We start from the raw sequence: 13,732 nt of genomic DNA, 5'->3' as shown, positions 1-13,732 counted from the left end.
CTAAGGACATATATCAATACATATTGCAATAATCATGATTTACGCGATATAGGATAAAATGCCTTTTATTATTGATTAATGAACATTATTACAAAGAGTCAATTCTATAATAATTGATTGGCTCTAGGGCATCTAATCTAACACTCTTTATCATATCGATAGTGGGTAATATCGTAATTGACACTCAATCAATTGTCTCATTACACATCAACCCAGATTGACCTCTAGCCAAGCATCGGGGCCACCTGATAAATTAGGATTCAGCGTATCAACTATCTGTCAACGGTATGGCTACTGTGCAATCAAAACATTTCATTATCTATTATCTCATCAAGGTTTTAAGTATAGAAATAACGTCAACTTCAAATATACTACCTTGATATGTTTGTATTTGGTAATTCAAACTAACAACTTAATTGAACTTGAGCACCAACTCAATTCCACTATGGCCACAGTTTTGCGGTCATTGTCATTTATCGAATTACTCAGTGAGATAAGTTCTCCTGTACCCAAGAGTGATGAATCCTATGTCGATCCACCACAACCATAGTGTACTTCTCAATGTAGTTAATCACTCCCGTATTGATAACCCTAAATAAGACTACGTTAGGCCAACGTCAAACTATATCGATATTTACACACGACGCTCTAGTGATCTCAAGTATAAGGATCACATGTACTACCATCCGTTAGAGGATATATTCCATAGACATTGGGGTTACCATTTACAAGGAATCCTCTGGTTGGTCAGTCTAGTGAACTTGCCAACTACAAACACCTATGCGTGGCTCCAAGTTGTCACCAAACAACTTTAACATGCAAGATCTGTTGCTATCTTTCGATAGGATCGTTCAACTATATGATAGTCTTACCGTATTATATGTGCCCTTACTTTAGAATAATAGTAGGGCTACGAACAATTTCTAGAATGGTCATCTAATGTGATCATAGGATTCGTACATTCAAGATTTAAAGCACTTAATACCCTTGTCACAATTCTATCATTTTAAGGACATATATTATAACATATCCGAAATACGATTTACATAATATAGTTAGACATAATATAGTCAAATTTCCTTTTATTAATATCAACACATTTTCACAAGTAGTCGAATACTACAATTTGATTTGTTTTAGGGCACCTACCCTAACATGATCTACAAGAATCCTGTGGAACCCCAATTTCCTTGATTCCATCATATTATTGCCTTTATCATTTTAAAGTTGGTTATGTCATTGACATACGACTATATTGTTTGCCAACTGTCGTCGAATGCCTAGGATCAGCCAATCAACTAACTTTTGTTTTTAATTTGTTTCTAAATTATTTGTGAATTATTTCAATATATTTTTATTATTTTATTTATTTTTTGTTATTCGGGCCAGCTTACGTGCAGCTCGACTAGTTCCTCGACTTCGTACAAGTTTTCTGAAATAGGGCAAGCCCTACGTTTCATTGCCAACAATTTTAGTAACCTTTCTTTTGATCTGAACTTGAGACCATAGGGGGAGCAAACCCCTTGGCCCCAAGCCTTTACCACTCGGCAAACCCATTGTTGGTTTATTTTAATATTTATTAAATACTTATGAAAATTATAATTATAATTATAAAAAACTTAAGAAATAAAATATGTTCTTCTTAGTAATTTACATGTAACAATAATTTGAAAATTATATTTACCAAACACATATTGATAGATTTTGCAACTCAATGCAACTTTAGAAATAAGATTTACAAATGCATATTGTTTGTGCTAAAAAAAATTATCTAGACAAATGATGTTGCTTGAGAGGTCTGCTGATAGGAGATTCGCTCAAACTAGGAGATACTTTCAAACCTTACAATCAGTTAAATAAGATTCGCTAACGTTAAGGGGTGCCCTAGGGTTTTTGATGCGACCTTTCCAATGCTTAAGTCATATATTTAGACAAAAAATAGTTGAGAAAAGGAGTTTTATGTGTGTAAATTGTGCCTACCCTTGCTCCCTCCATTGCGCCCCGCCCCCTCTCCCCCCCCCCCCCCCCCCCCCTTTCTTGCGGAAATGATATAACTTTTGTCCCCTAAACATGAGGAAGATCTTAAGGGTTGTGTTGCCATGGTTTTGATGGCATAGTGGAGCTTACGAGTGTAATTGAGCCGCGTTTTGGGCTAATCTAGCTCGACTTGATTGTTATAGTGTTGAGCTCAAGTTCGAGTTTCAACTTGGCAAGCTTGAAAAATCAAACCTGAGCTCGAGCTCAACATTATAAACGAGTACTCGAGCTGGGGGAAGCTCAATCGGGTTTGGGTATGTATTATTTTTCCATACATTTTCTCAACAACCAAACAAGGCCTAGGTAGGCAAACAAAAGAACTAAATAATACAACTAAAACTGAAAAAGAAAGTTTGTTTCAAGAAAGAGATTTTTTTTTTTTTTTAATTGTAAGAGAAGAGAATGAGAGAATGAAACCTTTTGGATTTTAAACTTAAACTTCATCTTTACATTTTGAAACTAGTAGTTCTAGAAAAGGCTACTCAACGTCACTGCTCCGTTGCTACAGAAAATATAATACCGAATTGGACTTGCAGTAGGTGAAGGGTTTGAAGTTACAACAGTTTGAACAAGAAGCCATCATGAGTAGCAAAGAATGGAGCAAACACTAAAGACTCCACTACCATGAGCTTGAAACCTTGAAACTATTATGCAGAAATAAAATCTAGCTAGAGCCTAGGGAAGCATAAGGATCCTAGCTTAGATGTCACACTAAACGAACCAAGCAAAAGACTCACCCAAGACAAGTGACAACTCACAGCCAGGTGTCGACAAACCTCAATGCTCGTTGCAACACCTAATGAGTCTATCAAGCTACATGGGCACCATGTGCAATACATGGTTTAACTAGCGACTACTCTTCGACAAACTCCAGTTAATCACAATTGTAACTAGGATTAAACATAATAATGCCTTGATGATCTCGATCGCCCAAAACTTGTCAATGCCGATAGTAATCATTTTGTTGACGCAGGCACACTCACAGCCGCCGTTACAAACTCCTATAAATACCATGATCAAAACCCTTGAAAGAGAGGCAAATAGAGAATATAAAGAAAGTATATTGCGTATCAACTGTAATCACATTCTTTGTATCACACATCTCAATAAAAAGAAACAATGGACATAGACTCGATTTTTTGGCCGAACCACTTTAAAAAGCTCACCTCTTCATTTATCATTTTTATATCATCATCACCTCAGACTCCGACCTTGTCCAACCCATATGCGCCCATCTTTGCTAGTTCTTAGGTATCACGCACTTATCTTGCTAGGTTCCTCCTGTGGTCAACTGAACAACTTTGGTTGACACGTGTTCAAGACTTCAAGTCTCGACATTTTGGTCGGAACGAGAATTCGCATCAACATAAACTTTGAAAGAAAAGAGAAGAAAACAAAACCTTGAAACTTTTAAGGGAGAGAAAAAATATTTTTTTTTAAATTTGTAAAAGAAAATATTTTTTTATCACTACAAGAAGAAGTACTTTTTGCAACCAATTTTTTTGCAACTAGGCAAAAATAGTTGTAGATACCCCACATTTAGTAACTAAATTCCAATTAGTCAGCCAAATGGAATAAAATTCTAGGGCCCATTTATCCCAGCCTTTAGCGTCTAAAATTAATATTTTGCGACTAATGTGATTTGTTGCCCAAAATATCATATCAGCGACTAATTTATTTGGTTGCCAATTCTTGCGCAAACATAATTGGCAATTACAACAAGGGATTCTGCAGCTAAAATTATGGTTACAGAAAATAATTATTTGCAACTATTGAATAGTTGCTAAATTAGATGCAAATATTTATTAATTAATTTATAACTATTTTTATTAGTTACAAAATAATACAATTACTGAAATATCCAAGCTTTTGACAATAATTACAAAGGGCCCAAGGTACATTTGGCAAGTTATTTTGTGTATATTACAACTAGTTGCAAGAACTCATGTATAGCAACTAAAATGTATTTAGTCGCTAAAAGTTGATGAATTTTTTTGAACCCAACTTTTCCGGTAAAATGAAAAAATATTATTTTAATTTGTGACTAAAATTACTATTGTGTAACTAATTATTTAGTTGCAAATTATCTTCTTTTGACAACTAAGATTTTAGTTGCCAAATGTATGGTAAATTTTGAGCGCCCCATGTTCTTGCTTGAAATAAATTGAAATTTTGGGTATGTTATTTTGGCAACTAAAGTTATAATTGTTAATAGGATTTTTTTGCAACCAAAATGTTAGCCACTAAATATTGTTTATTAAAAATAATATATACTACTAATAACCAAAATCAATTTTATTGTTTGATTCTACTTTTGCCGCCTATATTACCATCTCTTTGATTCTACTTTTGCCGCCTACATTATCCCATTGAAGGTAACTTTTTTTTATTTTTATGTCAAAGCTCATTCTTTTACAGATGATATTTCAATTTTATTGTTTGATATTCAATCCGTTTCTTCACAACATTTGCTTTAATTTGTTTAAGCATCTGTTGTTAGTGACGTTCCTAAATGGGTGGCTTTAACTTCGTAATGGGTAATTTGATTTTTGTCTTCTCTTTCATCTGACATTACAATGGCTATTATAATTGTAATGAGTGCTTTAAATTCGTTTATTGTTACTAATAATCGAATGGTGTTTGATTTTATTTTTGTCTTCTCTTTCATCTGACATTACCATTTTTTCCCTAAAATTTTTGTTTAACCGCTATTTCAATCATTTGTACAAACCCTCATAGTTGACCTCCTTCCAGCACTGGAACAACATTTCTAGTTTCTACCACTCTCGTTCAGTAGACAACGACTCGCTCACTGGCTCTGGCGCTTATTCCGTGCCTATTTCGACAGAGATTGTTAACTTCGGTGAGTTTTGGCGAGACGTATCTCAAACACCCAAATATAGCCGTGTTTAGAAAAATGTAGAAACTGAACCTAACTGGGAACTGAACCAGTTTTTTGTTTACTTGGGAAACCATTCGATTGTGGTCCACAAAAATACAAAAAACTAAATTTCTAATTTAAAAAAAATAAAATAAAAAGTAAACAATTTTTCCTTAAAATTTAAAAAGTAAACAAATTGAAAAGTCCATAAATCCTTACAATTAAAGAAAAACAAAACCCCAAACCTGGTTTTAGGGTAACATAAAAAAAAAAAATAAAAAAAAAAAAAGAAAGCAATTTTGCACAGAAATTTTCAAACTTAAAATTAAAAAAAATTAAAAAGAAGTAAACCCACTTATACAAAACCGCAAACTAATTTGACCTAAAACGCAAACACTCTCCACTTCTCCACTCCGTTCGCATCTTCTCCATTTTTTCACGCCACATATAAAACATTACAAAATCCTACTGCTTTATTTTTGAACCCAGAAAAAGAAGGCAGAGAGTTTTTAGAGATTAAAAATAGGTGATGAATCTTAAAGATTGGTGTGTGTATTATACAATAATGTTGTTGTTGATGAAATTCCGTTTCTATTAAAACCAACAAAGGCTGATTTCTTCAAGAAGAAAGATCCAAAAAGTGCTTCTTTGCTTCTGAAACCAAAATGAAGGCCAGGAATTTGGTGTTGCTGATGTTATGTGTTACGGTTATATCTCCTATTGTTCTTTATACTGATAGATTCTCTGCCTCTTTCAAGGCTTCTTCTTGTATCTTCTCTTCTTCTTCGTCAATTAATTTGTTTTCCCATCTCAATTTCATACCTTGTTTCTTCTTCCTCAATTAACATTTTTCTGGGTTTGTTTCGTTTTTGCAGCTAGAAACCAATTTCTTGAAGATCTTTCAGCTTTTGTAAGTTTTTTCAACTTTCCTTTTTCACCACTTGTCTTTCAAACAAGATAAGATATTAAAGTTTCAATCTTTCTTCGTTTTTTCTCTTCAGATTGTCGGTGGTGATGCCAGCTATCTAAATCCTCTTCCCGAGGTGCTTGTATGTTCATGGGTTTTTTGTTTAAATAGTTTCTTACTTATAAAGCTCAGGTCTTTATATATTAGAAAAAGGTGTGTCAGGATGTTTGAGTTTCTTACTCATAAAGCTACATCCTGACACAGGAAGCCATAGTTCTTCCTCCATTCGTGGCTCTAGCAATTCGTCCTAGACCTGGTGTTTAGGAATATGTTCGTGTTAATGTATATGAACTCAGTGTGGATCACTTGAGTGTCGCAGAATATCTTAAATTCAAAGAAGAACTCGTCGATGGATAGTAAGGAATCGATCTGTTTTATAAATGATAAATCTTGACTACTATTTTGAATCTCAGAATTTGGTTTTTGAGAATGCCTTGTTTTTTCAAATCATGTTTGATGGTGATTGGAGTTGCATTTTCAAAAGGAATGACAATTTCAGTTTTGAGATATGAGGACTTTCCTTAATAAACAGCTTCTAAAAAGGGTGCAATGTTTGTGTCGCTTCATGTCTCATTTCACTTTTCTTTTTATTTCATCCGCAATATTAGAATTTGGACGTTTCTTTGTGCCAGGTCCAATTAAAACTATGTGCTTGAACTTGATTTTGAGCCATTTAATGCAACATTTCCTCGACCAACAAGGTCATCATCCATTGGCAATGGGGTTCAATTCCTCAACCGTCATCTATCATCAATTATGTTTCGCAACAAAGAAAGCTTGGATCCTTTGCTTAATTTTCTTCGTGCGCACAAGCATGATGGGCATGTAAGTTTACTTGAGCTTTTGGCTTTTACTGAATGTAGAGACTATATCTCTTGTTATTGTATGTATATTCAACCTGAAGCCTATGCCTTTTTTAGAATGTATTGTTAAATAATGTATTGCACAGTGCTATATTGATATTCTTCCAAAAAAATATTTGTTTTACATCTGGCTTCTTACCAATTTCAAATATAGATGACAATGAAAGAAGAGTTAATTGTTAATTTCAAAGGCAGACAATGAAATCGATATTTTGAAATTTTCCATTATATTGTCTAGGCGATGATGCTGAATGATCGGATACAGAGCATGTCCAAACTACAGTCTGCTTTGGTGAGGGCTGAGGAATACCTTTCTAAGCTACATCTTGACACACCTTTTTCTGATTTTGAATTTGAGTTTCTTACTCATAAAGCTCAGATCTTCAATAAATGCTTGATTGATCTCTTTATTTGTGTATATAAATATTATATATGGCTCACTGCTATATCTTTTTGGTTGTATTGAAGATTTTGACTTTATGGTGAACCTATCTAGATTAGATTAATCAAAATTGCAATCTTGCTTTTCTCTTTTTTTGTTTGTAGTGGAGTTCTGTCATCTGTTCCCTGTTTCTTTTTCATTGGGAAGCCTGAGCAGTTGTCTGTATACTGGAAACAGGATGAATGCTGTTATAAACTTTCCATTTTTTTTTTCTTATTCCTTGCTGCTTCTCCGACACACACGCTGATGTGCTCCCAAAGTCTAGTGTTTGCAGACCCTATGTACACATGATATTGAACCAAAATGGTTAGCGTGGACTTTTTCTCAATATTGAGTCAGCCTGTGCTTATTGCAGAGTAGTTATGCTCACTTGGTGACAAATGAAATTCATTGATAACATTTGGTTTTTCCATGAAGTTTCAACTTTAATGGATTGATTGCTTCATATTAAGATGATAATGTCCGATCCAAATGTGTCATTGCACTTGCATGTATATTTTCATTAATGATAAAATATTCAATCTACTTGCCTTTCTTCTTTTCCTTGGCCGTCCCGCTGGCCCTTCACCGCCAAGTATGGTTATCTCTACCCTTAAACTAACTGTATGATCTTGTTAATGAACGGAAGTAATGTAGATTTGCTAAGAACTTTGGTTTGCACTAATATTGCAGGAAATCATAAGAATAGAGAATGAACACCCGGATGATAGCCAATGTATTGTCAATGATAGAGTGGAAGGTCGTCTTAAGGTTACCAGAGCATTTGGAGCTGGATTTCTGAAAAAGGTTTGTCGTATATCCTTTGTAATAACTATTTTGTTGCAAGGATTTCTGATAAAAAGTAATTCTGGTTGATAATTATTACTGTTTGGTGATTTGTACATCATGGTAGCATATATCTTCGTTATAGGTGCTCATTGCTTGCTATGTTCTAGTAAATTATATCCTCATGAATAATATTCATCACTACGGTATATGGACAAGACACATTGGCTTTTACAGATAATGCAGTGTATAAATTAAAATGTTGTCATTTTTGGATATCTTTTAAAAGTGTTGTGATAGAGGAAATGCTGTATATAGCATTGGAAATGATTCAAGTTGCAGGTCACCTTTATCAGTGCATAAAAATATCATTTCTGTTGTATGCTGTGTCATGTGAGCCAACCGAATATCATTACTGTACTTATTTTTTTCATGTTTCAATATATGTGTCCTTGCTCTAACAAACCACAAGAATATCATTACTGATTTTGCTAATGCTTCACTCATTTATGCATTCTTGCTCTTACAAAACCACACTTGAGCATTACACTTATGTTTCATTTTTTTCAATTGATGAAGTTCCCAGTGTATTGTTTTATCCAATGGTGTGTTTTAAAAACTTGCTCAATGATATCATGGCATCTTGGTGCAGCCCAAGTTGAACGATTCATTATTGGAAATGTTTCTAAATGAGTATATTGGAACTGCTCCATACATATCCTGCACGCCTTCTCTTCATCACCATAGACTCTACCCAAGAGATCAATTTTTGATCCTCTCATCCGATGGCTTATATCAGTATCTGACCAATCAGGAAGTGGTTTCAAATGTTGAGAGTTTCATGGAGAAGTTTCCAGATGGTGATCCTGCACGGCACCTAATAGAGGAGCTGCTCTTCCATGCAGCTGACAAAGCTGGTAAAATGTTCTTTCTTCTCTGCTTATTTCTTTAAATTCTAATAATCATCTAATTGTACAAAATGTGGAAAAGTAATTATGAGATTTAACCTCTGAAAGTAAGGGTGTTTCTTCCACAGTAAATAGTATCAAAGCTTTTTCCATGTCAAAATTAAGCCATTTGTCAACTATTTCTCAATGTAAACGTTCTGACATAATTTTTAGTCATTTTCTTCTGCATTGCAATAGGTAATTTCTTGAGTTATCTTCCTAATATTATTAACGTGATGGCTCCAACAGGATTGGTTTCGAGCAATTTATTCATGGTTATCTGACTAATTGATTATGCATTGACTTATTAATTATAATTTATATGTAATTATTTAGTTTCTTGCTTGACTTATTGATTATGCATTGAATTGATGGCAGGAAAAAATGATACAGCTGCAACATGAAACACAACTAGGGGAAAGTGAAAAAAACAGATGCAGAAATATGTGAGGAAGTTCTGGGTAAAGCTTCTGGATATAACCAAAATTTTGCATTTTCACAGACTCAACATCATGATACTACAGCATAAGCAGAGTTAAGTGCATAGTGCGACAACAACAACAAAATAAGATTAAACAGTTGGAGGAGCAACTCATCTTATTTGATCAACAAAAAGAGAAATTAAAAAGTCTTGAACAACAATAATTTATCCTGTTGGAGATGATGAAGCAGTTAACTATAGCCCTTGAACTACAACAATATGATAAAGCTCCAACTCGACAGCCATTGCCATCTCCAACTGATGAAGACTCGTCCTCATCAACTATAGCTATTTCAAAAACCTCAACTGGTGACACTTGAGATGCTAACAATATTGATGGTTAGTTTTTTATTGTATGGGTAGTAGATATTTTGACATGGGGGTAGGACCATCTTTTTAGGATTGTTTGCATATATCTGTTAGATGNGTGATCAAGCATCCAAAAGTCATTAAGCAAAAAGATAAACACTCAATCATAAAATTAAAACTCAAAGTAAATCAATTCATATAAATTTGAATCATTGTATCAAAGATTACATCAAACCCTAGCTAAACAACTCAGTTCATACTTAAAAACGAAATAAAATTACAAAAACAAACTGAATCAAGATTTATCATTGAAAAACAAGCAAAAGATGGAGAAATCTTCCCTAATTTGAAGCCCAAATCTTCAATAACCTTTTCCTTACATGAGCTGCCTCCCAAATGACGAACCAAGCCTGTTTTTATTTTCTTTTTGCTCTAATTTATACCTCTTTCACTTAAGGACCAAGCCCTAGCAAGCCAAAACGTGTCATTTTATTTTTACATTTGATGCAGATTTCGCCGCGGCGAAAACGTTCGGGCAAAATTTGAGCATGATAGAGTCTGAATCTGAAGAAGTGTTAAACATATGAATTGTATCCCTTTAAATAATCTTTCTACTAGTTCAAGAATCAGCACAATCCGAGGTCTACAGCTCAAGTTATGGCAAAAAAACTGAAGCACGTCCAGATACATTTTTCTTCAGTTCCCAGCGTATCGTTCACAACTTCAAGCCAAGTTTTCGCCCTTGTCCAGTCAGAATTAGGAAAAACCCAAAACATGAAAGTTATAGCTCTTCTCCTTAGCTTTCCAAAGCTTCTAAATTCAGGTCATTCCGAGTTTTCAAGCTCAAGTTAGACAATATACGCTCAAAACTGTCATTTATGCTAAAAATCATCGTTTAGGCCTAGCAAGACAAATTAATAGAATTAGGTAGCAATTATTGCCCAAATTGTATGAAAAGTATCCTAAATCCTATCAAAATTCAATGTAAAATCATAGTATAAAATATGATTATCAAATACCCCCAAACTTAAGATTTGCTCGTCCTCGAGCAACAAGGAATAAAAACTCAAAGAAAGAAAAGCAACAAGCAACCAAAAACACAAAACAACAAAACTAAAAATGAACAAACAAAAATTAGACTCAAACTCAACACAAGAATTGCCTAGAATTTATGCAAGTCTCTAAGGTTGTTGAAAAATTATTACTAGAAAATGTTCAACACTCCAAGAAGTTATAAGTTGCATCGACTATCTTTCTCTATTAGTCTCTTGAGTAGGTGATCCTCACTTNCCACCATCAGATTCGTTGGTACCTATACATCAAAACCCCATGATTCCAACTTTGATTGGCCGTCGATAGTCGTTGCCGCCACCACTCACCAGTCTCTTCGTGCGACAGGGGTGTTTTAGATATATTTCAAACCTTAATGGAGTATTTAGGGGTGTTTTGATGAATTTTAAACATTTAGGGACTAAAAATTATTTTATAAAATACGGTCTAACCGACTGATCCAACCGGTCAAACCGAAAACTGGATCCTTGAACGGGTCATTGTCCGATCCAATTTTTGAAACATTGCATATAATATTATAAAGCGTATTTAAAATTATTTTTTCCAAAATAGCCTAAAAATTATTCTTAAACACATATAAAATTATCAAACTTATTCAAAATTATTTTCCAAAAATGATTAAACTTAAGTTATAACCAATGTTCTGAAACGAGAGGCGACACATTCAAGCGACCGGGTCATGGTTCGGGCAGTTGGATTGGTTCGACCGTCGGGTCGAACCAATGACGTCATGATGACATCAGTAACAAAACCCTGTCCGATGTTTAAAAGTTCTTATAATGAAAACCTGCTTCTTATAACAATCTCTAAAATGAAAGACGGAAAAGAAGAGAAAGCAAAAAGAAGTAAAGTGGTCCTAAATTAAACGTTACTGTAGGCACTAGGCAGACTAATATACTTCTAAAATGTTAAATTCACCGACACATGGACACTCGTGCTGGCTTAAACGGGCCAGATCCCACAACCAAAAAGCTACATCCATTCATTCAAACTTAGTTTATGATAACTTGGAAATTTAATTTTACATATGTTTTTTATTTTACTTTAAGCAAATTTTGTTCTGCAAAATGAATGAAGAAATTCTTAAGAAAAAGATGAGTTTGAGATGAAATTTTAAGAAGATGAAAATGGGAAATCTTTCAAGAGGAGTAAAAATATGATTCGAAAAAGGCAAAAGATTAAAAGTGAACATTTTATGTTACAAATCCAAGCTGCAAGGAAGATTTCCAAATACTGTTTCAGACTTTTCAACCAAAATTTCCCAACATTCCCACACTTTCTCAGCAACCAAACAAAATTCAATCACCAAAACCTAAAATTAACCATTCTCAACCATTCTTCTATCCAAACTGAACCAAAATTCCCAGGTTCACCAGCGTTTTTCCAATAATCAAACACAATTCACCCACCAAAACCCACAATCAAACGCAACAAATAGAAGAAAAAAAAATCTCAATTTTGGAAACCCAAAAAACCATCAATGTGACATAACACAACATGGAAACAATAAATTACAATCAACCAATCACAAAATCACAACAAGATCTAAAAGAGACAACAAAAACAAAAAGGAAGGAGAAAGAGAAAGAGAGATCTTGCAGAAGCTCTTCAAGTTCGTTACTTGGCTGAATAATAAAGCTCGAAGTCAAAGATCAGAACTTGAAGGAAGACGCAAACGGCAGCTCGCAGACGGCAGATGTGAAGGGGTTGAAGTCGAATGAAGTAGAAAGAGTTAAAATTGTTTTTAAGTATCTTGAGTCTAGATACTTATTAGACTGGATTTGCTGCCTGTCCGATTGGACTGGCGGTTAGATACAGTAACGCCGGTCCAAAACGGTTCAAAACGGTCCAATGTTACATACCAAGTTTTTAACCTTTGCGAACAGGAAATGTGAACAAAACCTGATTGGATCGGTTGGACCGGCTGGTCTGGTAATGTGTGTTTCTTATAACATGCAAATGTTGTAAGTATACTAGTCGCACAAAGTAATAAAGTGATGAGTGAGTATCGTTCCCAAGAGGATAGTGTTACTAAGTACCGATTTCCCGAATTTAAGTCCTAATTAAAGCAACAATAAATTGGATTGATGGAAAATTAACAACTAAAAACAAATTAANTTGCATATAATATTATAAAGCGTATTTAAAATTATTTTTTCCAAAATAGCCTAAAAATTATTCTTAAACACATATAAAATTATCAAACTTATTCAAAATTATTTTCCAAAAATGATTAAACTTAAGTTATAACCAATGTTCTGAAACGAGAGGCGACACATTCAAGCGACCGGGTCATGGTTCGGGCAGTTGGATTGGTTCGACCGTCGGGTCGAACCAATGACGTCATGATGACATCAGTAACAAAACCCTGTCCGATGTTTAAAAGTTCTTATAATGAAAACCTGCTTCTTATAACAATCTCTAAAATGAAAGACGGAAAAGAAGAGAAAGCAAAAAGAAGTAAAGTGGTCCTAAATTAAACGTTACTGTAGGCACTAGGCAGACTAATATACTTCTAAAATGTTAAATTCACCGACACATGGACACTCGTGCTGGCTTAAACGGGCCAGATCCCACAACCAAAAAGCTACATCCATTCATTCAAACTTAGTTTATGATAACTTGGAAATTTAATTTTACATATGTTTTTTATTTTACTTTAAGCAAATTTTGTTCTGCAAAATGAATGAAGAAATTCTTAAGAAAAAGATGAGTTTGAGATGAAATTTTAAGAAGATGAAAATGGGAAATCTTTCAAGAGGAGTAAAAATATGATTCGAAAAAGGCAAAAGATTAAAAGTGAACATTTTATGTTACAAATCCAAGCTGCAAGGAAGATTTCCAAATACTGTTTCAGACTTTTCAACCAAAATTTCCCAACATTCCCACACTTTCTCAGCAACCAAACAAAATTCAATCACCAAAACCTAAAATTAACCATTCTCAACCATTCTTCTATCCAAACTGAA

The 13,732-nt window shown here is 34.0% G+C and overlaps 1 protein-coding gene across 8 annotated transcripts; it reads left to right on the top strand.

The window, feature by feature from the left end:
- Positions 1–5,302: 5,302 nt before the first annotated feature.
- Positions 5,303–9,803, top strand: LOC116133113 (probable protein phosphatase 2C 26). Of its 8 annotated transcripts, none has more exons than XM_031418790.1 (8): positions 5,303–5,444; positions 5,794–5,828; positions 5,920–5,961; positions 6,518–6,710; positions 6,987–7,040; positions 7,863–7,976; positions 8,608–8,872; positions 9,281–9,803. In XM_031418790.1, the coding sequence occupies exons 4-8, from the start codon at positions 6,642–6,644 to the stop codon at positions 9,304–9,306; spliced, it is 528 nt and encodes a 175-aa protein (XP_031274650.1). In that variant the 5' UTR covers positions 5,303–5,444; positions 5,794–5,828; positions 5,920–5,961; positions 6,518–6,641; the 3' UTR covers positions 9,307–9,803. The 8 variants fall into 8 exon arrangements, with proteins under 8 accessions (XP_031274650.1, XP_031274647.1, XP_031274646.1 ...); XM_031418787.1 differs by having other exon boundaries at positions 5,309–5,619; XM_031418786.1 differs by having other exon boundaries at positions 5,309–5,625.
- The last annotated feature ends 3,929 nt before the right edge of the window (positions 9,804–13,732 follow it).

This window comes from Pistacia vera, unplaced genomic scaffold, assembly GCF_008641045.1.
Source record: "Pistacia vera cultivar Batoury unplaced genomic scaffold, PisVer_v2 Contig265, whole genome shotgun sequence".
NCBI lineage: Eukaryota > Viridiplantae > Streptophyta > Magnoliopsida > Sapindales > Anacardiaceae > Pistacia > Pistacia vera.
The sequence above is the reverse complement of the archived record's forward strand: the minus strand, read 5'-3'. Positions and strand labels throughout refer to the sequence as shown.

Bases quoted from the DNA above. Each gene is read 5' to 3' on its own strand.
- LOC116133113 (XM_031418790.1), top strand. From the start codon at position 6,642: ATGTTTCGCAACAAAGAAAGCTTGGATCCTTTGCTTAATTTTCTTCGT. The intron at 7,041-7,862 runs GTGAGGGCTGAG...CTAATATTGCAG, and splicing joins CCAAACTACAGTCTGCTTTG to GAAATCATAAGAATAGAGAA. The intron at 7,977-8,607 runs GTTTGTCGTATA...ATCTTGGTGCAG, and splicing joins GAGCTGGATTTCTGAAAAAG to CCCAAGTTGAACGATTCATT.